General features: G+C 51.7%; 1 protein-coding gene across 3 annotated transcripts in view; it reads left to right on the plus strand.

The window, feature by feature from the left end:
- Window positions 1–27,752, plus strand: part of SSBP3 (single stranded DNA binding protein 3) — a 179,368-nt gene that overhangs the window by 116,427 nt on the left and 35,189 nt on the right. For all 3 annotated transcript variants that reach the window (XM_023187892.3, XM_023187882.2, XM_023187902.2), the window contains exon 5: window positions 10,031–10,120. In XM_023187892.3, coding sequence (XP_023043660.1) covers window positions 10,031–10,120 — 90 coding nt within the window. The remainder of the gene's footprint in view (window positions 1–10,030; window positions 10,121–27,752) is intronic.

A 27,752-nucleotide genomic window follows, 5' to 3' on the forward strand; every position in this document is an offset into this window, starting at 1 on the left:
CAGTGTTCTTGTTAAGGAGCTGTCACTGGCCTACTATGACATGTTTGTGGTTGTAAGTAGCTCCTTTTAAGACAGTGGGAAATGTGTGTGTGTGCGTGTGTGTGTGTGTGTGTGTGTTTTGCTAATGGTGTAAACCAGGGCCTGAAGCTCATTTCTCTTTAAGAAGAAAATCAACGTTGTACAAATACTGAGCTGTTGATCCACTCCGCAGTGTTCATCTAGGGAGGACCTCTAGCCCTTAATCTTCCTTGTCTTGCATGCACACGCCTGGGACCTGCGCCCTGTGCCATGTGGCCCAGCTGGGAGGTATCTGCCTGTGGAGGAGGGTGTGCTGGCTGGGATCCACTCTCTCACCAGGTACTAATTATTAAATACATGGGACTTCACCTCTTACCAACAGTGACCTTTGATCCAGTCCCCAGAAGAAGCTGGGTGCTTCCTGGGATGAATGGGCAGGGCCTGGCAGTATGGTAGCCTCAGACTTCTCAGCCTGGGAAATTCACTTCCTCCTTTTTTGGGGGAAATGTTCTTACTGTGGTACCTTTCTTTCATTTTTAAAAAAAGAAATAGTATTTTTCTAAGGTGGCCACTAAGAAGAGAGAGGCCCTTTCTCAGAAGAGCAGCTTTTCTGTCCATCAGAAGGCCTAGTCTTTCCACAGCTTTCAGCCCCTTTTCGTCTCCCCATCCCCAGCCTGCTGTGGTCAGGGAATCTTAGGACGTCAGCATGTGGTCCTTTGCCTGGAGCTATGTCTCTGGCTCTGGGCTGCCGGTTGCTGAACCCTCACCTTGGCTGAGCCTGGCTGGGCACCTTACCTAAGGGTCATATTTAAGTTCCCCATGGCCCCTACAAGAGGGTAGGGGGCTCCCTTCTTAGCAAATGATGAGGGGCGCAGAAGGTAAAGTGAGGTGAGGTGTCCAAGGACTCAACCCCTGGTGAATGGAAGGACTGGGCCTGACCTGTTTGCAGGTGACCACTTTTAAGTGTCGATTCTGAAACTTGGATCAGAGAAGCTGAGGTACGGCCAAGAGCTGGAGCTGTGGTATTAGCAGATCTGGGCTTAACTTCTGGTTCTGCCCATTTCTGGCCATGTGACCTCAGACAAGTCCCTTTACTCCTCAGAGCCTCTGTGTTCTGGTAGTGACTGCGGATTGTTGGGAGGATGGAGGGAGAGAGACTGAATGAGCCATACCATGAGCTGGGTCACAAGGGACCGCCTAGGGACAGTGAGCCTTCTCTGACTAGGTGGCTGGCCCCTCTCCTGTGGGGGAGCCCCCCATCCTGGGGGAGGGAAAGTGAACAAGCCCCACACCCACCCCCTATCCTGGAGATGGTGCAGGGGGCAGGTGGCGTCCTGGAGGGATTTGCTCTCTAAGGAGACGCTGTCAGGAGGCGCTGTGCCCAGGGAGGGTTAAAATGACAGCATAATCTCTCACCCCTGTATCACCTCCTGCATCCTCGAGTCCTGCCGTTCTTTAAGGCCCCGGCTCAAGTACCATCTCTTCCACAAAGCCTCCCTGATCCCCTTAATCCCCGCTCACAGTGCCTGCCCAGAGCACCTTCCCTGTCCCTCAGTTCTTTGTCACCATAACTCCTTGCATCCTCCTGACCTGCGGGGCAGACCTGCTCCCTGTCGTCTGCTCTGGTGAGCACAGCGCAGTCTGGGTGGCCCCAGAAGCGAGTGTTTGCTGATGCATCTGGTGTGTAAAAAGCACTTGTAACCTTTTTACAGCTCCCCCCAGCCCCCACTTGTTTCTCCTCCTCCCAGGGTAATTGGCCAGTTAGATTCAACAGACTCTTCAATGGGATCTTGCATTCCTTGGTACACATGTGCATGCATACACATACACACACACACACACCCCCCTTGGTGAATGCCAACTCATTGAAGTATTTGTCAGAAAGAGCAGAGCTAGGTCCAGCTACTTGGGGAAGCACAAAACATATAGACGGTCTCAAACACAGGAATGGATTGTGCTTCTCTTGTGTTTAACGAAGTGCCGGCTATTTCATAAGAGTCAAAGCACACAGAACTTTTCCTGGGAACTACGGGGGTGGGCGGTACATGACTGTGGTGTTTTGTTTTTTTTTTTTTTTTGAGATGGAGTCTCGCTCTGTCGCCCAGGCTGGAGTGCAGTGGCTGGATCTTGGCTCACTGCAAGCTCTGCCTCCTAGGTTCATGCCATTCTCCTGCCTCAGCCTCCTGAGTAGCTGGGATTACAGGCGCCCGCCACCACACCCAGCTAATACCACCACACCCAGCTAATTTTTTGCATTTTTAGTAGAGACGGGGTTTCATGTGTTAACCAGGATGGTCTTGATCTCCTGACCTCATGATCTGCCTGCCTCGGCCTCCCAAAGTGAACTGTGGTTTTGTTTCTTGAACCCAAGATGCAAGGTGGAGGCACAGAGGGACTAACGTTAGAGCCACTTAGCTGCCTGACCTTGAAATAGTGCACCTGTCTGTGCCTCAGTTTCCTTACCAGGAAAACAAATGACATCTTCCCAGCCATGTTGGGGAATAAATACTACCCCCCCACCCCTGCTGATTTATAGGATCAAAATGAAAAGGCCGTTGCATTCCAGGGTCCTACCCAGGTGGCAGATGGGAGCTGGGACTTAGTAAAAGAAGCTCAGGTATCAGGACCACCCTCATCTGGGTCTGATGGCCTGACTGTGACAGGTGGAGGCTTTTCTTGTCTATATGTGGCCCTTTTCAGGTTGCTTGCTGAAGAGCTCGTTTGATATCCACAGTGTCACTGGAGGAGCGGACCCCAGCTGCCTTGTGTGGAGGCCAGGGACAGAAAGGCCTGATCAGATCACACAGTAGGTGGTTTGCAGCCACAGCTGGAATCCTGATCCTGGGACCTTCAGTCCAGGGCTCTTCTGTCTTAATAATCCCCAGGCCCAAGCGGTGGTGGGTCCTATGGCAATCCCTTTTTAATATGGTTTGTGCCATGTCTCAACTGGGAGTGACCCCAAATTATCACAGCCCGCCCCCTCAGGCAGCCAAGAGGCTTTTTGTAGCTCAGGGCATCTGCTGTTGGACCCAGGGCCATCCATTGGTGCCAGGAGGCACGTCCATCCCTCCTCCCACACCGTGGCCCCCTGACTATTTGAAGGCAGGGATCCTGTGTCACGCCTGTGTGTCATCCAAACCTATTTTTAACGTCAGCTGGTTCTGCCTCTTCACGTAGCAACAGCTCTGTTTTCTCCAAGCTGTACAATTAGAGCCCCTGTTCTCCAAAACTGATTCTGTTCTGTGGTCTGCATATGAAACCAGGAATCCTCTTCCTGTCCCCTTCCCTTCTTTGAACCCCAATTCTGTCCGTCTTGGCCTTTCCATCTGGATGATGACATTCCCCCAGTCGCTTCCATTCCTGATTTGTGTCGTTAGTTTGTTGATGCTGCTGAAATTCCCTCTGGGAAACCTGGCCCCAGAGGGACCCAGGTTACTCCATAGTTTGCACAGGAGCCCCTATCTTGCTGAAACCAGTGCCAGCCTCCCTCCCTCCCTCCCCAGGCCACCAGACAGGCGTCACTTGGAGGCTTCCTGCCTCACTTGCTCTCTGCATGTAGTCATCACAGGAGTGCCCCAAGCTCCCATAAGTGACCTCCATTTCCCAGCTTTGAGCACATGGCTCCACCCCCAGCACACGCCTCCCACCCCCTGGTGTTTTGGGCCCTGGGCCACACAGCCTGTGTTGAGTTTCAGTCTAGGAAGTCGTCTGCACATGCATTTCTGCATGTGGCCCCCAAGCTGCTGCACACCAAGGCCTGAGTATTAGGGCGGGGCAAGGAGGGGCGGGGATTTGCAGAACAAAGTACCATTTTGCAGCCTTGTAAATCAGTCAGGAGGGGTTGGCCGACCTGGCAGGAGTCCCACATTTCCCTCTGAGCATTTGTCTTTATTCAGTTTTCCAGGAGCTTCATGTGCCTAGAACTGATTTTAAAGAGAGGGTTGGAGGGGGGATCCCAGGCTAGTTTGTGAGTGAGGATAGCTAGGGTTCTTGAAATGAGGCCAGAAGATAGTATCTTGCAGGGAATGCCCCTGGACCATTGCTTCTTGAAGGAAAAGCATGAACACTGTTGCCTACTATGAGATACTTCTCTCTCTGGGTGGGATGAGAGGCCACTGGGAGTGTGGGGACTTGTCAGGTCCACTTGCTCCTGTAGTTTGGGGTACTCTGGTGGTATTGGGATTTGTTGAGCGAGCATGAGTGTGCCTGGCTCAGGGTGAGGCAGGACAGAAGAAGTCCCCCACCATTGCCCAGAGCAGAAAGTTCTATTCCTTAACCTGGTTTCCAAGGCGCTTTCTCTTGGAAGCACCTTTCTGAGGCCGTAGGTAGGCCCCAGGTTTGAACCCTGCTTCTCTGCCCTGGAGGGTAGAGGGGGAATATCCATCTCCTAGGGTGAGACTGGTGCTGAGGTTTTAATGTATCGTTATGGAGTGGGATTGCGGGACTGGTGCTGAGGTTTTCAGGTGTCCTTATGGAGTGGGATTGCGGGGCTGGTGCTAAGGTTTTCAGGTGACCTTATGGAGTAGGATTGCGGGGCTGGTGCTGAGGTTTTCAGGTGTCCTTTTGGAGTGGGATTGCGGGGGATCTCTGGTTGCAGTGGCATGTGTCTGTCCCGTTGGAGCGTGGATGGGGCGGAGTCAGGGGCAGTCCCTGAGCCCTATGGCTATGTACCCGTCCTGGGATCATCAAGAAACCCTACTGTTTAGAGAGGGAGCTGTGGGATCAGTCCTCTTCGCAAGTCTCCCTGACTGGGAATGGCGAACTTCAGGCAGTGCTCTGGGAAAGCACCTCGGGATTTTCAAGTTGACTATGGGTTTAGAGGCAGCAGCTGGCTGGAATGGGCTGCATCACCCTGTTTAAGGTGTATTTTCTGTTTAGAAAAGAATTTTAAATTAGCTTTATTTGTTGTTGTTGCTGTCTTTTTTTTTTTTTTTTTTTTTGAGATGGAGTCTCGCTCTGTCGCCCAGGCTGGAATGCAGTGGCCGGATCTCAGCTCACTGCAAGCTCCGCCTCCCGGGTTCACGCCATTCTCCTGCCTCAGCCTCCCGAGTAGCTGGGACTACAGGCGCCCGCCACCTCGCCCGGCTAGTTTTTTGTAATTTTTAGTAGAGACGGGGTTTCACCGTGTTAGCCAGGATGGTCTCGATCTCCTGACCTCGTGATCCGCCCGTCTCAGCCTCCCAAAGTGCTGGGATTACAGGCTTGAGCCACCGCGCCCGGCCTTGTTTTTGTTGTTGTTGTTGTTGTTTTTTAAAGTGCGAGTTACCAAACTGCATGGGTTGTTTGAGTTGGCTTCCTCTAGTCCAAAAAGTGGATAAGCATTGGTGAGGAAGGCCTGGGCGATTGGAACCCAAATGTCAGTCACTGTTATCTGTGACTCAGGTAACAGGTCTCTGGGTAGTTTTTAATCTTTGATCACAAAATGGCCTATAATGAACAGAGAAGAGTTAAAACCCAGGTCCCCTGGAAAGAGGATTGCTGTCCTGTTCATGTAAGAGCTGCTGTTTCCAGTCCTAGCTCCCCTAGGTGTATAGACTTAGCTGGGGAGAGCAGCTTGGAAAAAGAGCCTTAATGGTCATTTCCTTTAACCCCATCATTGGATACATGGGGAAACTGAGTCCCAGAACAAGAAAGGGCCCTGTCCATGGGCTCCCAGCTAGGAGATCTCTAGCTTCTGAATCCAATGTTCTTTTCTCTCTTCTTCCACGGGGGACTTCTAGCCCGGGCACCCACCACAGCCCTGGCGTGCTGTAGGCCTCGGTGAATGACGAGGGTTTTCAGGGGTTTTGGTTTTGTGTTGTTAGAGAAAACATGAGACGCTTTGCTGAGTGCCTCAATGGAGCTCCAGCTCAAAGTTGGAAACCATCAGGAGAGGCCGATTCCTGCAGTCTGGAAAGGCCTGGCTCTGGACAGTCAGCTTCGAGCAGGTCTTTGAATAATACACGTAGTAGTCATGATTGGGCCACGGCACTCCAGCCTGTGGGACCAGGTCTCTAAATTATTATTATAATAATAATAATTTCTAAGCTTTTTTTTTTTTTCCAGTTATAACTTACCCTTATTCTAGATCCTGCCAATATACCTGCTGTATGCCTCACGTTGTGCTGGGTCTCAGAGACAGGAGAAACAGGCCCTGCGGCCGCTGAGCTGCAGGAGCGTCGGTACAGGGATTCAGTGTCATGTTCATAAATATGGTTAGGGGGAGGGTACCTTGGTTTAGATTTTGTGAGCAAGTTATTTCTGAGCCTTTCCCAACCTCTTAACTCTTTTGTTGCCCTATACCACTGGTTGCTGCTTTTCATTTTCTTCCTTGTACTTTTCTGTCCTTTTTTTGTTATGAGCACATGTTTGCTTCATAATCAAAGGGGAACAGCAATAACTATCAAAATTCAAGGCACAAATTTAAGCACTGCAGGACGACTTAATTTTGCTACTGGAGAAGCTTTAAATGATAAAGGCGTCTCCTCAGCTTCCTGCCCCTTAGTCACTGCTAACATGGTCTTGTTTTTTTGTCCTTCTTCATTGGAGAACAGCAAAACTCTGTCTTCCATGCCACATTTCAGAGAATTACACCGTGCATTTACTAGAACCATGGTGACCCTGGCCATTGCATTCAAAGAACCGTAGACTACCCACTACCTCCAGTTCCTAGAACCATTGACTCAGTCCTGATCTCATAGGAAAATGATATCTTAGAGTGAAGGAGCCTCATAAATAAGGCAACAAAGCACTCGCAGGTTCAAGTTTTCAATTTAAATTTTTTGTGTAGGCCAGACACGATGGTTCGCACTGGTAATGCCAGCTCTTTTGGGGGCTGAGGTGGCAGGATTGCTTGAGGGCAGGAGTTCAAGACCAGCCTGAGCAACATAGTGAGACCCCATCTCTACAAAAAATTTTAAAAATTAGCTGGATATGGTGGTGTGCACATGTATTCCCAGCTACCTGAGAGGCTGAGGCAGGAGGATCCCTTGAGTCTAGGAGTTTGGGGCCATAGTAAGCCATGATCGGGCCACTGTACTCCAGCCTGGGGACCAAGTCTCTAATTATAATAATAATAATTTTTAGGTTTTTTAAAAAAAAATTATAACTTACCATTATTCTAGATTCTCCATATGTAATAAGTCAAATACCCAAATAGCAAGGGGCATGAATGATTTGCCATAAATTTAGATCTACAAGTGCCCAATGCAAACCATTTCAAAAGTTAATGACTTAAGAGGTAACTCTGAATACCAAATACCAAAGGGGTACTAACTGCCAGATTAGCAGACACTGAGATTTAATGCCTGTTATTTCATTGGTTAATAGGCTGGGTGTGGTGGCTCATGCCTGTAATTTCAGCACTTTGGGAAGCTGAGGTGGAAGGATCACATGAAACCAGCCTGGGCAACATAGTCAGACCCGGTCTCTAAAAACAAACAAAATAAACTGGTTAAATAATGGTACATAAGAAGAATGAAATTGTTAAAGGTAACACCAGTCTCCGAAAGAACCTGAAGAAAATGTAGATGGGTGTTTACCTCACCTCATTTTTAAAACAAGTTTTTTGCTTTTGCTGCTGAGGAGTGATTGTTGGCTGTTAATCACAAAATGTTGCCATTTTCACAGAACCACTGACCACAGAGAAACAATAATGCAGCCAACAGTAATGCAGCTAATGGATAAGCTGGCGATACCCCCACAAGGCCCCATCTCAGATAGTGCCAGGCAGGGGTGAGGCACGGGCAAGGCAGGGGCCCGTGACCTCAGACCTCGGTGATGGGGAGATCTGCAATCCCAATTTTTGGAGATGCTTGAAACTTATAATCACATTATAGGATGGTTGGCAGGATAGCTTTTGCAGAGAGGGCTATTTTTCTGTAAGCAGAATCATTTTGAAAAGTAATATGCAGCTTGCCCATTCTCTTCACCTGCGTCTGCTCAACACCCACTGTATGCCCTGCGTCTCTGTTTCTAGATTCACAGAGCTGTCCCAGCTTACAAAACACAGCCCATTCTGTTACTTTATCCCCCACAATCCTGGTGAGGAGGTAGGACAACAGCTAACGTATTTTTTACAGGAAGCAAATTCAGAAAGTTCAAGTAGCTTGCCCACAGTCATCCCACTTACTAGTAGAGGTGACAGTGCTGAAAACCAGGTGCATTTGTTTTCCAGGTCTGTTTGTTCATTTTGTTGCATGCAGTGTATTAGTGGGATTTGCACATTACCTCATTTCCTTCCATCAGAGTTGGAAGTTAGAGGTTCTGGTTCCTTTTTGTTTTGTTTTGTTTTGAGATGGGGAGTTTTGCTCTTGTCATCCAGCTTGGAGTGCAGTGACACAGTCCTGACTCACTGTAACCTCCGCCTCCTGAGTTCAAGCGAATTCTCCTGCCTCAGCCTCCCAAGTAGCTGGGATTGCAGGCGCCCACCTCCACGTCCAGCTGATTTTTGTATTTTTAGTAGAAACGGGGCTTCACCATTTTGACCAGACTGGTCTCAAACTCCTGACCTCAGGTGACCTGCCCACCTTGGCCTCCCAGAGTGCTGGGATTACAGGCGTGAGCCACCACACCTGGCGTCTGGTTCCTATTTTTACCACCGACGAAAGAGAGTGGCTTCTTGAAGGTGGTGATGGGAGGCTGTGTTTCCAAGAGGAAAAGAGGCGTTCTGTTTCCTACCCCAAGGGGCTCATTCCTCTTCCAGAGAATCAGTCAAAACCCTGGGCGATGATCTGACCAAGTTTCACTTTCTCAGTCATGGTGGGGTTTGGGGACCACCAAGGTTGGAGGTAGGCTTCCTGTAGGAGGAGCCCCTGGAGGCCTAAAATCAGTGGGAAGGAGCAGGGCCCAGTTCCAGGTAGGACTGTCAGACCTCCGACTTCCTCAGGGCTGGGGCCCAGACGCCTCAGCCTCACCCCCACCTGTGTGAGCACGGCGCCAGGCGCAGATGCACCGACCACCTTGAATAGGTTGCACACAGATCCTTTGGAAGGAGGCCAGGCTGGGGACAGCAATGTCTGCTCACCCCTGGGAGGCATTTGTTGTGGCAGATATACCAGGCAAATGCCAGAATAGTGGCATTTAAAGAGAAAAGGAATGACGGTCCCCCCACCTCATGAGGCCCTTCTCTCTCATGAGGCACCTAGGACCCTGCAGGGCAAAGAACGTGCTCTGCCCTCCGTCACCCTCTCCAGTAGTGTTTCCCAGTTGGTCTGTTCACTTATTCATTGAGTCATGGATATTTATTGATCTTTTGCTTTATATGACATGCCAGCCATTTGCAGAGGGCACAGAAATTTATAAATCACTCGCTTGCCAAGAGCTTCTCAAGAGTAGGTGGGCAGACACGGCCCGGGGCCATATAATGCCAGGAGCAGCCACTGCACGTTGGCCATGCACCCCTGCTCTGCACCGCAGGAAGTACCTTTGGCACTTTGTCTCGGGCTGTCCTTGCAGCCTCCCTAAATGGTGGACATTGGTCCCCCATTTTATATTATTATTATTATTATTATTATTATTAGAGATAGGACTGAACCTTTTGGGCTCAAGCAATCCTCCTACCTCAACCTCCCAAGTAACTGGAACTAAAGTTGTATGCCACTGCGCCTAGCTAATTTTTTATTTTTTGTAGAGACGGGATCTCCTGATGTTGCCCAGGCTGGTCTCGAACTCCTGGGCTGAAGCGATTCTCCTGCCTCAGCCTCCCAAAGTGCTGGGATTTTAGGTGTGAGCCACCATGCCCAGCCCTCCCATTTTAGAGATGAGGAAAAAGAGCCTCGGAATTAGTTGCTTCCTCAGTGGGGGCTGCACCTGGGAATTGAGTCCAGGTCTGAGTGTATAAGCCCTACTTGCTTCCTGTCAGTGGGAACATGACACTTCACTGGGATGCTAGGAGGGATTTAAGTAGAAAGTGGCCTGTGAGGAAGATCCACAGGGAATGCGGGCAGATGGGGAGAGCCAAGGCCAGGGGTCAGAACTCTGTGTCTCTGGTTGGGAGTTTGGCCACTAACCCTCTGCCTTGTTGTCTCCACAGAGTGCAGCAGCTGCCCCGAGCCCCGTGCTTGGCAACATTCCCCCCAACGATGGGATGCCGGGAGGCCCCATCCCGCCAGGTTTCTTTCAGGTACGTGCGGGGCCCGTGGGTCTCTTGCTCCACCTTGTATTCCAGGCCAAGACCCTGGGCAGGTGGGAGGGTGGGAGAGAAGTAAGTAGCTCAGTTTGCCATGGTCTAAATACAGTTGCTTTATGCTGGTTCAAATCCTTCCCTTCCCATCCCTTTCACCAGTCCTTCTAAAAGCTGAGAGGGAGAAAAAGATGGGAAAGCAGACACCTCCTGCATTGCCTGCACTTCTGCTGGAGTTTGCTTTCTTCATGCCAGCTTCGTAGGCACGACACAGTCTGCCCCTGGCCAGGGAGGCGGTGGGGGCTGCTTCCAGGCCACTGTGGAGCTTTCTTTTAACAAAAGGCTTTAAAAAATATCAGTAAATCGTTCTTTGTTTCTGTTTTGTTGCTGCTGCTGTTGTCATTGTTTACTTTGCCTGTCCAAACTACAAACCTTAGGCGTAATCTAAAAAAAACACAAAAACCCACCATCCTGGCAGGTCTCAGAATCCTTTCCCTCTGGTTAACCACTTGATTTTTTCCGAGTGTGATCACAGACAGCATCCCACAAGCATCTGTGCCCGTGCTCTGCCCGCCACAGGCAGGAACAGATCCCACGTGGGTCGAGAGCCTGGCCTTCTCCAAGAGACACCTTGTTCGGCTTTTTCTGGGGTGTGTGAAATTGGGCTTTCTGTTTTGCCAGGTTGGGCGCGGCTGCCACCCTCTCTGCACCGCCTCCTCCATCTCTACCTTCTCCCCGGCGGTTCATGTGATTTAAGCCAACTTGAGACTGGGAAATGCCATCTTAGAGAGGTATAGTGTGCAGGGCTGTAAGGAACTTTTATGATGACACTCACGATCATAACATCTCTCATTCTTTCAAGCCTGTCGGCAGCTGAGTTTGAGAATCCGCCCGAGTTCCCCACACCTTTTGAAAGATTGGCACTCCCAGATAAGAACATGGAAAGAGCTGTTACGTGGAAAGGGAGGCAGAAATTTCTTCTGTGCAGCCCTAGAATTCAGAACTAGGACCAGTGAGGCAAAGTCCAAAGACACTTTTGCTTGGTGTAGGCTTGAATTTAGCACCTGGGCTCACCCCACATCAAGGCGGGGGGCTCTCTGGCCCTAGATGTATCTGAGCAAAGACTGACAAACATCTCTTAGGAACGTTAAAGGGGTTTTCCTCTGGGAGAGAGATGACCTGGAAGATGATTCTACTTGGCAAGATTTTGTATTTGGGTTGGTGTTAACTCCTGAGAGAAGAGGGCTGGGACATGCTGCTCACCAGCTAAGAAGGACGGCAGTGAAATTCAGATGTTCCCCAAAAACACAAGTGGCAGGTCACGTGATGGTGGTAGGAGGAGAGAGAGGGATGCAGGATGGCCATTGGGAGCATTGGATGGCCACGTGTGGATCTGTATGCATTCCCAGAACACTGCCAAAACTGGGGCCTTGTCCAAGGGGTGGAGATGAGCGTAGCCCCAGAAATAGGTGTGTGAGCTCCAGGTTGGGACTGGACCAGGCATTGCCAGGGTCTCAGCTTGGGGCAAGGCTGCAGATATATTGAAGATTGGGTTGAGAGTTAGAGCTTAAAATGCTGGAAACCCATGGGCCCAAGAAAGGCAGGAGCCAGCGGGGCTGCTGTCCTTCTCCCAGGGAGGAAATCCAAGGGGCCAGTGTGTGAGAGGCTCATACTCACCAAGGCAGGCATCTTCTTGGCCACTGCAGATGGCGCCCCACACCCATCAGTGGGCCTTTCCCACTGGCGTTCTGTCCAGTTGGGAATTCTTTCTAGGCTCACATGCCATAGATGCTCTTGATACAGTGCAGGCGTGGCTTCCCTGTCTGGTGGACCCACCCAGGTACTGTGCTTCATCTCTGTGCATCCTGATTGAGGCTGCTTGCTGGCATCTGGGTGTCCGGTGCAGATTAGACCACTGTGGTAGAAAGAGGTAGACAATACCCAGTTGTATGTTTTAAAAATAGGCCATTGACTTCTATTTTGGCCTGACTCTAGGACAAGGCTCAGGTCTGGCTGATATGTGGGCAGCTCCCAACTTCCTGCTTTGGTATAATCATCCATGGCTAAGGCCTAATTCCAGACATACTTCTTGGGCCCTCCCCTGTGACGTTTGGGTTGTGTGGTCAGAAAGCCAAGACTGATTCCTATCCTTATTTAGCCATTACTAGCCACCATCAAACAGAGGTAACTTTTGGACCTTCTTGACTTGAGGTCACCTCTGTTTCCCAGGCACGGCATGCCATCAAGAGCTGACGGGGTCATCCAGCAGACAGCAGAGAGCAATGGCTTAGCCTCTCTGCTTCCTGGGTGACGTTGGTGATTCCTTTCTCTCACTTCCTGGCGTCATTTCCCCATCAGTCACATGCAGAGGGATGGGCTACGCCAGGTACCTGGCCTGGTCCTTCCCGGCCATGATGCTGAACCGCTCAGGCTGGGGTCACTGCCAAGGGGAAAGGGTATCTCTCTGGAAGGAGGTACTGGTTGCCCATTTCCGGAGTAGGCCTGCTTACAACAGGAGTATTAGCTATAGATTGCCGGCCCTGCGCCTCACTAGTATTGCAGGCGGCCACTCTGATATTAGAAGGGAAATAGAGATGGTATCGAGGATTTTATCTGCTACCAACAATTGCACTCCTTCCCCTCCTTGGCCAAGGCCTGGGTAGGAAACTCTGCCACAGGAAGGCTTTGCACCAGGGAGTCAGCTTGGGATGGCTGAGCCAGCTATGGCCAGACCCTGGCCTAGGGTGGCCAGCCCAGTTTTCAGGTCAGGACTTCATCCCTAGCTGGTCCTAAATGTAGAAGCCCCAGGCCTCCAGGTTGGGTGGGAGGGAGCAGCCGCCCACCTCCATCCCGGTCCCTCAGCAACACGGGGCCTTGCTTCTGCAGGCCTCTGACTGCCAGGCTTCAGCTCCTGGGGTCAGAAGTTTTGGCCATCCACACATGAGGGTCTGCCATCAGCTTTCTCTTCTTCCACATCCAGGTTTCCAAGGCGGGTAGTACTTCTCCGGTCCCGTGGCGTGAGATGTCTCTGGTAGCAAGTTAAGGTCTGGCAGGGAGGTGCCTTGGAAATTGACCTGACCACACCTCACTGTTGGGGAATAGTATGGGGTTCTTGGGGTGTTGGTAGAATTTAGCAACGGCATTCTACTTCTGAGTTCCTTTAAAAAAAAAAAAAAAAAAAAGACTGCCCTAATATTGGCATCCTCAGCACCTGGCATATACTAAGGATGCAGTAAATGTTTGAACTGAGTTTATTTGTATTGCTCACATTACAGGACAGGAGCCCAGGCAGCCCCAAAGCACCAGATCCAATATTCTGATCAGGGAGGGCCTAACAGGAAGCTGGCTTGGGAGTTCAGGAGTGGTGTTCTGGTGTTTTGCAGCAGGGAAGGACAAAGAGGACTTGGCCGCATACTTGCTGAGTGACCTTGGGCAAGTTGCTCCTCATCTCTGGACTCTAGTTTTCTCACCAGTAGATGGAGCAGGCTGGACCAGGTGGTCTCTGAGGGCCCTTCCAACTTTGATTTTCTGCTTTGGATCCAGATGGATTTTACATAATCAAACAGTGGCGTTTTTTTATGTATTTTTTTTTTTTTTTCCCCCCCACACAGCTTAGCTTGGTTGGGCTGCACATCTGGCAAACCCAGCTTGGCTTTGGCCAGTCTCACTGATCTGGGTGGGTCCCCTAGTTCCTTGGTCCTTAAGGGGTCACTGTCCAGTAAGAATTTCTAAGTTCCTTGGCCCTAAGGTGGTCCTAAGGAGGGCACTGTCCAGTAAGGATTTCTAAGTCCAAAAGACGACTCACAAGAGGGCAGGGGTCATGGAGAACTGAGCATTGGGTACAGGCTGTTTTTCTTCTTGTTTTGTTTTTAAATTCCAATAATTGTTTTCAGTTACATAGTGTTTTTAAACATGCAACTTACTTTCATTTTCATCACAGTGTTTCTGCAGAGAAGGCATGCAGATTGGAAAAGTGAGACTCAGAAAGGTGAATGACTTGCCCAAAGTTAACCAGGGGCTGTAATCAGAGTCTAAACCCAGATTTCCTGGTTCCTCATGGGGTGCTCTTCCACAAACACTCCAAAGTCCAAATGTAGATACACATCTGATTGGACGGTGGAAGCAGGGAGAGTAGACAATTAGAGAAAAGGAGGGAGAGACCAAAAGGAGATAGATAAATCATAACTCTGATCTAAAGAAGTAGCAAATAAGTTTCCATTCAAATGCCAGCTCTGCTTGATGTGTGATGGCTGCTCAGAACACCGTGAGAATGATTCTGAAGCTGTTTGTCCAGGCTCAACAGATAGTGACTGGCAATGTCTACCATGAACGTGAATGTGTCAGTGGTGGTACACGTCCTATTTGCCATCCCTGATCTAGTCCAAGCTTCTCATTTATAGATGGGGAAATGAAATCACAGAAGGAGAAAGGACTGTGGTTATGACTGTCATTGGCCATCTCTGATATGCAAGGCATGGGGCTTGGTTCCAGGCTCGAACTGAATCAACCATAGTCTGCCCACAGGAACAGCCAGCCTAGCAGAGAGACTGACAGGTAATCCATGCCCTGTGGCAGGACAGAGGACAGGCCTGCCTGCCAAGCTGAGAAATCAGGAGGGCATTCCTGGAGGCAGTGCAGCCCTGGCTGAGATGGTGTCTGGAATGAGGTGGTTGACAGACGCTCAGCGGGAGATGAGGCTGGAGAGGTTGCCAGGCAGTTGTTGAAGGACCTTGTTGAGTGTGGGCTTGATCCAGTGGGCAGTGGGAAACCAGGGCAGCACTCTGGGCTGGATAATGTCTTGGCTAGATCTGTGTTCCAAAACAGTTACTCTGCAATTGTTCCAGTGGCTTTGTGGAGACAGGCACTTGGGCACTGTGGCCGGTGCTCAGGAAGTAGCTGACCACCTTGTTTTTTTGGAGACAGAGTCTTACTCTGTCACCCAGGCTGAAGGGCAGTGGCGATCTCTGCTCACTGCAACCTCAGCCTCTTGAGTAGCTGGGATTACAGGTGCTCGCCACCACGCCTGGCTGATTTTTGTATTTTTAGTAGAGACGGGGTTTCACCATGTTGGCCAGGCCGGTCTCGAACTCCTGACCTCAAGTGATCCGCCCGCCTCAGCCTCCTCAGGCTGAGATTACAGGCCTGAGCCACCACGCCCAACCAGGAAGTAGCTGACCATCTTGATGATGGATGCTGCGTGACAGGGACCCAGCAGAGGTCACAGGGTTAAAGACTGCCATCTCTGGAAAAGTCCTGGAGGAGGGGTCCCAGCTCCTGTTGCCAAAAGCTTAGCTCATCCTGCTTTGAACATCTAGATACTTGCCACCTTGGTGAAGGATAGTAGGGACTTGCCACCTTGGTGAAGGATAGTAGGGAGTATTTGACACATCCCTTTCCGTTGAGTCCTCATTCCTGCCAGCCAGGCCCACCAGCCTTAGAAAGATGTTGAGGTTCCTAGAGAACCCTTCCCATTAGTTACGGGGAGAGGACAAGGAAGAGCAAATACTGTGTGTAGCCCAAGAGCCAGAGATACGACCTAGACAGTAAGAGAGGAGAGAAATATGCATGACCCAAAATCTTTCCTCATCTCCGCAGAAGTAGCTGGGGTTTCTCTGGGAGAAGGGCAGCCTCCTGAGGGCTCTGATGACTGTCTTGAAGTATCTGAAGTACCTGCCATGTGTTCAGACATTCTCCTGTGAGCCCTCAGCCCCAGCTCCCAAGTCCTTCAGAGAAGAGAAGAGGGAAGCCAATTTGAATGATTGCATGGAAGACATTTCTGTCATCTGCCAAATTAATGATAAAGTGGTGAGCTGCTTGACAGTGGTGGTAACTAAGCAGTGGCAGGATGCCAGTGGAGAGCCTTGGGCACTGTGAGCTGTGGGGTGGGTGATGTGTTCACCGGGAGGGTCAGAGCCCAGTAAATGAGAACATACCCCTGGCAGCAACTGGGGCAGTTCCCAAAAGCTGAGCCAAATGCTGTCCATTTCCTGCCCTGCTCTCCAGCGGGAAGCAGGAGCCAGCAGAGGGAGCGGACATTCCTCCTGCCAGAAAGTTGCTGCGGCAGGAAAGGCCTCTCTGTGCTGACGAGGACAAGTTTTGTGACAAGTGGAGACTTGGGAAGAAATAAACCACCTTGTTTGCTTTTGGTTTCCAAAGCCTGTTACTAGTGGAAGCTTGGTTGTGGGGTGCCGGGGTCCCCACCCATCTGACAGATGGTGAAGTGAAGGCAGGGCAAGGGAAGGAGCTAAGCCCGGATAATGTGAGACCCGGACAAGCTTGCTTGGTCGTCCCTTAGCCCCTCGGTCAGACATGGTGTGTAAGGGCAGGGACCTGTCAGCCACCCAAGAGGTAGCCACGGACCCTGCCCTCAAGGGGCTCGTAGTCTGGTGGAGGGGGCAGGCAGTGACTGTGTGCCATGCTGGAGAGGTTGACAGGAAGAATACTGTCGGGGCCAGGCGTAGGGCACAGCCAGTATGGCTTGTCTGGGGAAGCCTCTCTGAGGGGCTGACATTTGGACTGAGGAGGAGGAGGCAGTTGGCAGTGAATAGGGGTGGGAGAGTGTGCCAGGCGAGAGGGAGCCTGTGCCAGGATGTGATGTGACGGGGCAAGTTTGGGGCAGGGGCCTGGATGGCAGGCTGGGGTGTGGAGATGGAGCCAGGAATAGACACAGGAAGGACTTAAAGTTGGGGAGAGCCATGGAAGGTTCCTAACAAGGGGAGCAACGCAATCCCAGGAAGAGGTTCCATGGCCTGGAGGGGCTGGGCCCTTGGCCGGCTGGCCAGTGTGGAGTCCAGCTGTGGTCCCCTCTGGAGGTGGCTGTGACCTGAGCAGGAGTGGCGGCTGGGTGAGACTGAGGGCAGCTTCCTTGCCTGTGGCTGGTGGCCTCTAGTGGATGTTGGAACCTAAAGGAGGCCCAGCTTGCTGCCCGCATAGGTCAGGGGCAGGAGGCAGGTGTGGCGGTGAGAGGCCGAGGCTGGTGCTTGCTATCTCAGCAGACCCCTTACCTGGGAATGCCCAGCCTAGCCTTCCCCACCCACCCCAGACAGTGCTCTCAAGCCTGAGAGTAGAGCTGTCTGACACCCTCTTATGTTAATAGTTGCTGGTGGAAGCACTCTCCAAGTTAGAAAAGCTGTCCCCTGCTGTGATTTCATTTGACTCTATAAGATAGTCCTAAGAACCAATAGCATTCCCACCGTATAGATGAGAAACTGAGGCTCAAATTGGCTAGTTGCTCAGGAAGACAGGCCTGGATGGGTCTGTGGGATCCGCAGCCTCTTGATAACTGCCTGTCTGTGGGGGAATAAAACCCCCTCCCCATTCTGGGCCTCCCCTGGCCCTGTCTGCTTCCCTGCAGGTGGGGGAGTCTGTCTGATAGATGTGGCCTCCTACTGGGGAGGAGGACGGAGGTGCTGTGTCAGGGGTGGATGTGTTTGCTCCTCCAGGGGACAGAAGCACCACCCCCTCCCGCTCCTCTGCCATGCTGTCCGCCTCCAGACTGACAGAAGGCAGGGTCACCCCTGCTGAGAAGGATTAGAGAGGAGGCGGGGCGCCCCAACTGCTGGGCTCCAGGCCACAGTTGAAGGTGGGGAACCACTGCTCTTCCCCACCCCTAGGCCCCACCTGTTCCAAACTGGCTTGGCTCTGGGAGCAGCAGCCCCCGCTCTGGTTACTGTGATGAAGCCCATTGCAGGCTCTTAAGTCTGAAGCCCCCTGTCCTGGGAGTGGGACACTCTGGTTGGAGTCCAGCCCTGTTGCCAAATCCCTGTGTGTCTTCAGGGAGCCAGCCTTCCCTCTCTTGGCCTTAGCTTGCTCCTCTGTCCAGTGAGGGGGTGCTGGCCACTCTGAAGCACATGAGTCTGGGCTGGTTCTGCCCTCCACAGTCTCCTGGCCAGTGAAAAGAGGCCTGGGGCAGAGGAGAGGGAAGAAAGCCTTTTTTTGCTTGCCAACACCTCCCCTGCAAAGGTCAGGCTGTGCTCCCCTCCCTGCCCGGCAGCCAGCCTGGTGCCTAACGTCTGCCCAGCGGCAGATGACCGGCACTGGGGCTCCTAGCAACAGTGGACAAAAGGTTACTCCTGACGTGCCAGGCTGCCTCAGCGGCGGCTGGCTCAGCCCGGTCGCCCTCCCTCTTAAATAGGAAAAAAAGTTGTGGCCCTGACTTGTGTGCGTGCCTGTGTGCACGCATGTGGACATGTTTGTGTCTGCACACTCAAGCCGCCTCTCCCTCCCCCTCTGAAAAACGTGAACTCCACATGTAGCACCGTAACTCTCACTGATGAAATGGAAAGTTGAACATAAATCAATGTCTGCCGCCCAGTTAGCTATGCATCAGCAGGCAGCGCCTGGGAGATTTGCTCAGTAACAAAGCACCCAGCGGCTGCTTGGGCCTCGACTGCCCCCTAACGCAGAGCCAGCCCCATGCCACAGAGCCCCGCTGGGCTACACACCACCTCCTCCTGGCCTCCCAAGCCCGGGATGGGACTCTCCCCTCTTTAACGTTTTGAGGGAGGGAATGGGGAAGGAGTCTCTGGCCTCTTGGATTTGGGAGGCCTGGGCTCTGTTCTTGCTGCGGCTCCTGGCCAAACCCTCAGTGGGGCTATAAACTGACTCCCGACTCTCTGGCTTCTGTGGATCTGATACTGGAAGGATGGGTGTCAGTAGCTGCCTTCACCTCATGCTTATTAAGAGCTTGGGCTGGTTTATCCTTTCTCCTTTGGACCTGAGTTTTTACTTTGCATTTTCTTAGAATGGAGGGATTTTTCCCTGTGCCTGGAAGCTGCTCTGCCGCAGGTTGGCAGCTCTCCCAGCACGGTGCCGTGGCTGCTTCCCCTGCCCCCACGAGGTCCTTCTGCCCCTCATAGGGGGACTGGAGTGGAGACTCCTGCGGGGCTGGAGGGTAGTTTTGTTTTGTCTCTTCATAGCTGACTGAGGGGTGGACTCTCTTTTTGCTCCTGTCCCCACCTATCTTCTCAGCAAATTGTACTGAGGTTTTTCTCTCTTTTCTTTTCTTTTCTTTTTTTTTTTTAAATAAAAGAAAGGTCAAATTCCTTAGTCCTTGTGGCAGAAGAGGTTTGAGGAAGATAATTCCAGCAGAATCTTGTAATAACACGCCTCGGCATGACATGGATCAGGATAGACCCCCTGAGTAAGCTCATGCCACTGTGGGAGGAACCTGCCCTTCAGGGGAGTCTGGGCTGGGCTCTGGGCCCAGGCACTGCCCTGGGGGTCAGAGGCCGTTCCAGCATCTTGCTGAATGTGAGGCACTGTTCTGAGTGCAGGGACCCACAGTATGGGGTCAGGTTCATGTCCTGTTTCTGCCTAAGTTAACTCCCAGGCAACCTCTCCCTGAAACATTCCCTCTCCGAAAGAGGGCCTTAGAATCCATGAAGCTCCTGGGCCAGGCCTGCCTGTGATCCTCTAAACTTTTCTCTCAGAGAAGCCCCCCCATCTCAGGCCAGGCATGGTGGCTCATGCCTGTAATCCCAGCCCTTTGGGAGGCCGATGTGGGCGGATCATCTGATGCCGGGAGTTCGAGACCAGCCTGACTAACATGGTGAAACCTCATCTGTGTTGAATATAGAAAAATTAGCCAGGCATGGTGGCACGCGACTGCTGAGGCAGGAGAATTGCTTGAACCCGGGAGGCAGAGGTTGCAGTGAGCCGAGATCACACCACTGTACTCCAGCCTAGGTGACAGAGCAAGACTCTGTCTCAAAAAAAAAAAAAAAAAAAAAAAGAGAAAAGAAAAGCCCCATCTCTTATTTCTTGCTCAAGATCAAAGAGACTGGGGACATGGTGGGGTAGAGGGGCACACACATAGGGATGGGAGGGCACCCAGCTCGGCGTCAGGAAGGCCACAGAATGGCTATGAACAGGGTCTTTGGAGCATGATGGCCCTGCACTTGGTTGGCAGTGTGATCCTGGCAGTGACCCAACGTCTTCAGGCACTGTTCCCTCAGCTGTGCTGTAGGAACAATCATGCAGCAAATCATACTGTGTCCTTTTTGGAGTTCTGGTGAGGATTGACTATACATATAAAACTGTATTCAGGCCACACGTGGTGGCTGACACCTGCAAATCCCAGCACTTTAAGAGGCCGAGGCAGGAGGATCGCTTGCGGCCAGTTTGAAACTAGCCTGGGCAACATAGACCCTGTCTCTACAAAAGAAAAATTAAAAACTTAGTGAGGCTTGATTGCATAGACTTGTAGTCCCAGCTACTCTGGAGGCTGAAGTGGGAGGATGGCTTGAGCCCCGGAGATTGATACTGCAGTGAGCCTCGATCACACTACTGCACTCCAATCTGGGCAACAGAGCGAGACCCTGTCTCAAAAGAAACTCAGAAATCTATGTTCACATCAGTAGTGGTTTATTACTGCTGTGGAAAGATGACTGGGCTTCAGGATCCGTGTTGACCAGCAGCTGAGCCTGGAGCTCCCAGCATGCCAGTCAGCTCATCTGTCCCTTCTGTCTTGGACAGGCCAGTGCTGGGTCCCATCCCTCCTTCACCTTCTGTGAAGGTGGTCCGTCCTTCCTGGAGGCCTCTGGTGTCACGCAGCCTGGGTGGGTACATGGGTTCCCTTGAGAAAGTCAGTTCACCTCTCCGAACCTCAGTTGCTTCATCTGGTGACTGGGGACAGTGATAGCCCTGACCTCTTAGGTCCGCTGCGAGAATGCTGTGAGATGATGTGTGTGAAGCCTCACCTGGTGTCTCTGCTGGGTTGACTCTCGAGACCTTAGAGCTGTTGTAGGCATGTCTGGGACTGTTCTTTTCTAGAGGCCCAGGTCTTTCAGTTTACCCAAGAGCAAGAGCTGCCTCAGGGTTTCTTCTCTTTCCAGAAGGGAGTCTTAGGGGCATGACACAGCCTTAGTGACACTGATGTGTGGAAGAGGTTCTGGGTATTTTTGAGATCCTCTAGCTAAGTGTTTAACCCTCCAGTTTGACCAACATATTTGGCATGCCTAAGCACCAGGCCCTTTTTGACCCTTTAACACGTTACTTCCCTTCATCTTGTCCACCTGATTTACCTCCCTTAGCCCCTGCCACCTTGACTCCTAGTGCCCTGCTCCACTGCATGGGAGCTGCCCAGGGAGGTCGAGGCTGGGAGGCAGGTGTTGTGTGTCTGGGAGCCTCTGATTCTTTTCCTCCCTGGCTTGCTACCATGGGTTTGATGGAGACCAGCTCTGACCTGGGGAGCTGGGTCTCACCTGTGCGCCTGCGGTCTCTCACTGGTGAATTTCACCTGAGTATCATTTGACTTTGCGTTCCCCACCTGTAAAACAGAAGCAGCCCTCCCTGGTTCATCAGCTATGCCTTATACCAGCGTAAGGTGTGTGGTCAGAATGAATGGCAGATGGGAAATCCGACAAGCGCTCCTTCCCAGAGGCTGGCATCTGGTCATTCCTTCCTTCAGCACACATTCATAAGCCACGGCTTTCTGCCCAGCCCCGCTGGGCTCCCAGGGTTGGGAGGCAGGGCAGCCTCTGGCCCCCATGCGGTCATAGTCCACAGGGCAGACCTAGGCTCGGCTAACCAAAGGTGAGCATGTGGCTCATTCTCCTCTGTCAGGTGCTTTTCCTATCAGTGGTGCCCCTTCATTAGAAGAATGAAGTCAGAGCTCTTCGTGGTCTTGCCCTTCTACCCTCGTCCCACTGTTGGACCAGCTGTTGTTCCACAGGACAAGCACCAGAGCTGTTGGCTCTCAGACCTGGCCTCTGCCCCTCCATCAGTCTACTGGGGAGTTCTATGGGCTGCAGCCTTCTCCTCTCCCCTTCTTGAAACTTCTTCCCTCTCAGGTCACTTTTATTCAAGAAGACTTCGACAAAGTCTTGCCCTTTCCTTGTCTCGAGGTCAAAAAAAGTTGTGCCCAACATGTGTTAATCTAGTTAAGTTCCTCTTCGCTAGGTTAATTGTAGTAGCCAATCCCGAGGAACTTACTGTGGAGTTGTAGAAAAGGTCCAAGAGCTTAGAAACTTCAGTCTGTTTTGGGAAGTAGCTTTACCTTCCTGGACCACGGTGTCCCCACCTGTAAATGCAGCAGTGTTAGAGAGCGTGGATGTGAGAGTCCAGTGGTGAGCAGAAGAGACCTGGCCCCTGTCTTCTGGGCCATCAAGGGCTTTGGGGACAAAAGAAATGGGGGACTACTTCTCGGGCCAGATGACTCTGGTGGAGTTTACTGAGGAGTACCCAGTATCAGGTGGGGTTTCTTTTGTTGGGGGGCTTGCTTCCAACCCCAAGAGCAGTTCAGATTAGGACAGCTTATGTGTTGTAGGCAAGAGGGGTAGCTCCCTCGTCTAATAAGCTCCCCGTGTGGGGTAATAAGGAGAGCTGAGCCAAAGAAAGGCGGTTCCTGACGGATTCCACGAGGCGGGGCAGATTCTGAGCCACAGCTTGGTGTAATAACAGCTACCCTTGGTGAGGGCTGAACTAAGTACTTGACTCCTGATATCTCAGTTAGATAGTTCTCTGTGAGACAGGTAGGGTGGCTGCGTTTTACAAGGGAGATAAATAAAGTTTCAGAGGGAACTATATGCCAGGCTCCAAGCCCCATGAATCTGGGGCTTTTCCAGCAGCACTACAGAGCTGCTTCTCATTTTCCGCCAAGTTTGCCAGGTATTGTTGCACCTGCCCGTGTGACCGTGGGCCTCACCTCCCAAACCTGTGTCTCCCAGAGTCCTGGTTCTTTCCCTGCTCCATCCTGTTGCTTCATCTTAACAGAGGAAGGAGGAAGAGGTCTTGGGCCATTCCCCAAGCTTCTCAGGGAAGAAGAGGCATGAAAAACCACCCAGTCATCCAGGGGGCTGCAGGACTAAAAGGGAAAAAACTTGGCAGACTTTGCTGTTTCATCCTTAGCCCTCTTCTGCTCAGTGGGCAACTGGGGTTGAATTAGGGGCATTCTGGATTTGTGGTTTCTAAGGCCCTGCAGCCCCCCTTCCTAGTTGGATATGATGAATCGTTACTTTTTGGAACTGTCTGGGGTGAAGGGGCAGGGCAGGAAGGCTGTGTGCACCCGTGTGTCTGGAGAGCTTAAAGTAGAGCAGGAATTCTCTGGGTGGATGAGGCAGTGCCTTTTTAATATGCACCTCACCTTCGCTGTGTTGTTGTGATTGACAGTGGAGCCTGAGCAGTGGCGGAGGCCGGCGGGCAGGAGTGGAATGTGTCTTTGCAGCACTATCCATTTTCAGAGCAAAAGGAAATCTTTTCTGGGGGGATAGGATCAGTTTGGCAAGGCCACATTCACCCCATGTTCCAGAGGACTGGAGTGGGTCTGGATTCCGGGTCCATCTCTTCCTCCCCAGGTTTGTCTTTCCTGTACCAGTAGAGGTCGGGGAGAGAGGGGGTGCTGTGTGGACTCTCCTCTGGGGCACAGGATTCCCAGCTTCTTTGCCAGCATTAAAGAAGGCTGAGAGATGGGCATGGTGGCCCATGCCTGTAGTCCCACCCACTTGGGAGGCTGAGGTGGGAGGATTGCTTGAGCTCAGGAGTTAGAGGCCAGCCTGGACAACAATAGCAAGACCCTGTCTCTAATTTTTTTTTTTTTTTTTTTAATAGAGCTGGGTGTGCAGGACTGGGATGTGACTTAGGGCAGCAGGTAGGATGGAAGGAACCACTCACAGATGGGGATCTAATAGGCTTCCAACTTGAGAGAGGGCATAGAAACATCTTTGGAAAGGAACAGAATAGATATGTGATTCCCAAGATACAGATCGCATTGCCATTTCCTTGATCAGGACCCCAGATGTTAGTATCCTTCTCCTTGGCCTGGTGGTCCCATCCCCACCATCTTGTGCATAAAGTCCTCTAGAACCACACCCAAGCCTGCCTTTGGGCTGCATATGCCCATCCTCGCAGTCCAGAATCCCCTTCCTTTTCTCTGCCAGGAGACACCTGTTCATTCTGCAGGTCCCGCCTAAATGTGACTGTTCTGTGGTCACTGCTTCCTCCTCTCCAGTGCACTGGTACCTCTGCCTCTGTTGAAGTGTTGCACCCTGGTCTCACTGGCCAGCCTGGAGCTCTTTAGGGAAGGGCAGAATACTGCTTGTTCACGTGTCTCCAGCATTTAGCTCAGGGTAGTGGGACCTAGTGCCCGGTTAGAGTGACTGCTAGGTAGAGGTGGGCTCTGCCCATGTGTTCTGGATATTGAGCTGTGTTCTTGAAAAGAGTGCCCCGTTGTATGGATACACGTGGACATACACGGAGAGTTTCCTGCAGGAAGGCCCTCCTTAAGCATTTAGTGGCTGGAGGCAAAGTCGTGTCTCTTATACCCTGCCCCTTCCCAACCACAGCCATTCGAGGTGGAGCCTTTTCCTGCCTGAGATGACCCCAGAGAATCCAATTCTTTGTGAATTCACACCACAGGAAGGGTCCAAACAGTTTGAACCTGCCAAAAGAGCTCAAGGCTGGGATTCAAGCTCCCAGAATATTTGTGTTGGCAAATAAGGGAAGGGCTTCTTCCCCAGCATTGTGGCAAGAATGAAATTGGGGAGACCATCAGCAAGGAGGGTTGTGACCAGCTAGCTGGGTGTGAGCGCTGGGTTTTGTGTTCGGATGATGCACTGTCACTGTGTTCGGGAGCAGTGGCCGAGAGACCCAGGGCTCATTGGTGAGCATGGAAGGTGTTGGTGTGGCAGCCGAATTCATGTGTGCCGATGCCTGGCCAGTGGTCATTCTCTTTGTCCTAAGTGGCATACATCTTGGCTCTGATGATTAATGCCTTAATATCGCTATAGTTCAGTTTTCCCCCTTTGTAAAATGGGGTTAACTTTTGTTTCATTTGCCTTACAAGAGAAATGTGAGGTTAGAATAAAAGTGCAGCACTGTTTTGTTTTTCCTTGAGAATTAAAGAAGACTCCAGTTTTTTCCCTCTGCATGTAAAATTGACTTGCTTTCGCAAGTCCAGCTCAGCCCCCTGGGGACCCACCTACCGTGCATGTGCCAGGCCCACACTGGGTGTGCAGGCGGGCAACTTAGTCACCTTCCACCCTCAAGTTGGTGTCTCAGCCCCAGCTCTGGCCTGTAAACACACACACTCATACACACCCTACACGCACACACACCCTTCACACACACCCCTCTCCAAGCCATGCCAAGTTCATTCCCATGGGTTGAAACGAGGAAATAAGTTTTCCTCCAAAGAGCTGCATGTAAAATTGACTTGCTTTCCCTTCCTTCTCTTGTCTGGTGGTCAGCTTCCCTCTCCCCGGGGGCTGTGGGTGTGGCAGACCATGGTGACAGATTCCGGACGTCCGTGGCACCTGAGCACACCTTGGCCTTCTCCCCAGACTGAGCTTATGGCATTTTCTGTCAGTATTTGTGACCAAGGAGCAAATTGGATTGTCTGTCAAGTGCCTTTTGCTGTGTGTAATTACTGTAATTTTATATTCACTCAATTAAAGTGACACACCTAACAGGCAGATTACACAGGCCACCAGTACCGCAGGTCCTCTGTGTCCCGCTGCTGGTCGAGAAAACCCACTCCTTCAGCCTCTGCAGACCAGTGGCCAGTGTCCTAGGAGTCAGGAGGGATGAGGATGTGTGGAGTGTTTTATCTCTTAACAACCTAAAACCTCAAGTCCCCTTTCCCCAGCAGCCATCTGTGAAGACAAAAGGCAGATTTGGCCGGGTGGTAATGGCTTCTGTCTGGGTAGCTGTCAGCAGTTTACAGAGAACTCTCATAGCTTTCGTGACCCGTGAGAGAATCATAGCCTATACTCCCCACCTCGCTTTAGGGATGTGCTGCCCAAGACCCAGGGCAACAAGGCTAGGACTCCAGGCCCAGTGCTTTTTGGGTTTTTGGGACCAGTGCCCTCAGTACAGGTCACAGCCTGTCCTCACATATGCCCCACCCAGGCATGCTCTGAACCCAGAGAGCCAGGACTTTAGTCTCAGCTTTGTTTCTCTGCAAGCTCGTGGTTTCTAGACAGGTGTAGGCAGATTTGAGGACTATGGGTGGCATTTGAGGAAGAAGCAGTGAGTTTGGGAAATATTTGACTTAATACATAGCTTATTTTCTCCTTAAAAAAAAATTGATATAGGTTTATTTTGTTCTTGTTGTTGTGTTTTGTGGGGTTTTTTTGTTTGTGTGTTTATTTTTTATTTTTTGAGACAGGTTTCACTGTCACCCAGGCTAGAGTGCAGTGGCATGATCACAGCTCACTGCAGCCTCCACCTCCCTGGCTCAAGGGATCCTCCTACCTCTGTCTCCTGAGTAACTGGGACCACAGGCACACACCACCACACCTAGCTAGCTTTTGTGTTTTTTTTATAGAGGCGGAGTTTTGCCATACTGTCCAGGCTGGTCTCGAACTCCTGGGCTCAAGCAATCCTCCCGCCTCGGCCTCCCAAAATGCGGGATTACAAGTGTAAGCCACTGTGCCCAGCCTGTTTTGTTTTGGTTTGGTTTTTTGGTTTTATTTTTAAGGAGCTATCCTCCATCCAGCTCCAAGAATCTAGCTCAGAAGACCAACTTCGTCGCCCTTTTGGTAGTAATTTTTCTTCCTGGTTCGTATGAGCCCCAGAGTGTTAGATGTGCCTGCCCAGGGGCTTGTTGGGTCTTTCCCCTTGCCCATGGCAGTGTGGCCCCTGCTGCCTCAGCCCTGTTGCTCTGCTTGGGCCCTACCCCGAGGTACCTGTGGGGTGAGCGGCCCAGCCTGGAGGGGTCCACATGGCATCCCCAGATATGGAGTAAGGAAATGCTCCGTGTTCAGAGAGCACTTGAAGGGCTGGAGCAGGAAAGGCTTCGTGAAAAAGGATATATGGCCTTCAGCAGACCTGGCGAGGTGAGGCCAGACGTCCAGCTCCTGCTTTCCTTGTAAAGGGCAGGTGAGTGGCCACAGGAGCAGGAGGATGGGGACCAGGACTGGGGACCCTGTGTGCCTCGCACTGCCAGCTGTGCCACAGCCCTGCAGTGTTTGTGGAATAGTCCTTGTTTCCTTTATGAGGGCAGTGAGGCTCAGAGCCGTTGGGAAACCAGACTCTTGCAATGAAGCAGAGGAGCTGGGATTGGATCCCAGGCCTGCATAATGGTGGGCGCTTCCTGTCACACCACAACCCGCCTCTCCAGGACAGCTTCAGATGAAGTGCAGGGACTTAGCTGGAGTGTGCGGGAGGGCTGGGGGTCCTGCTGATGGTTCTGAAATGTTTTTCCGCGGAGTCCTTGAATCCGTTTTGCAGTGGGAGTGCTCTGCTCCCCACGGTGTCAATGTGGTAAAGGCTTTTTCACTAACCATCAGTGTCCACACTTCGGAGTTCTTGTGAAATGGCCCAGTGTTTGCCTCGATCACACCCATAGCAGAGCCTCCTGGGCCCTGCCTAAGTGGCTCTCAGGAGCTGCTGGATGGAACACCACCCAGTGCTGAAATTATAGGAGAAAGAATAACAAAGAACTGCGGGAGTTAGTTGTCTCCACTCAGAGATCTTGGGACTGGCTGAGATGGAATAGCGAGTCCATTAATTGGATCCAGGGCAGCCGGAAGGCTGGACAGGAAGTGGGCGTGTTTCCTGCCTCCTTTTCCTAGATTCAGGAGCGGGGATTTCCCCCCATGTTGGGGTCTACCCCAGGGCCTGGTCCTGCTGCCATCATCCTGCAGAGGCAGTGCGGTGCAGTGGAAAGAGCTCTGACCCATCAGTGGACCCC

This window comes from Piliocolobus tephrosceles, chromosome 1 (assembly GCF_002776525.5).
Source record: "Piliocolobus tephrosceles isolate RC106 chromosome 1, ASM277652v3, whole genome shotgun sequence".
NCBI classification, from domain to species: Eukaryota; Metazoa; Chordata; class Mammalia; order Primates; family Cercopithecidae; genus Piliocolobus; species Piliocolobus tephrosceles.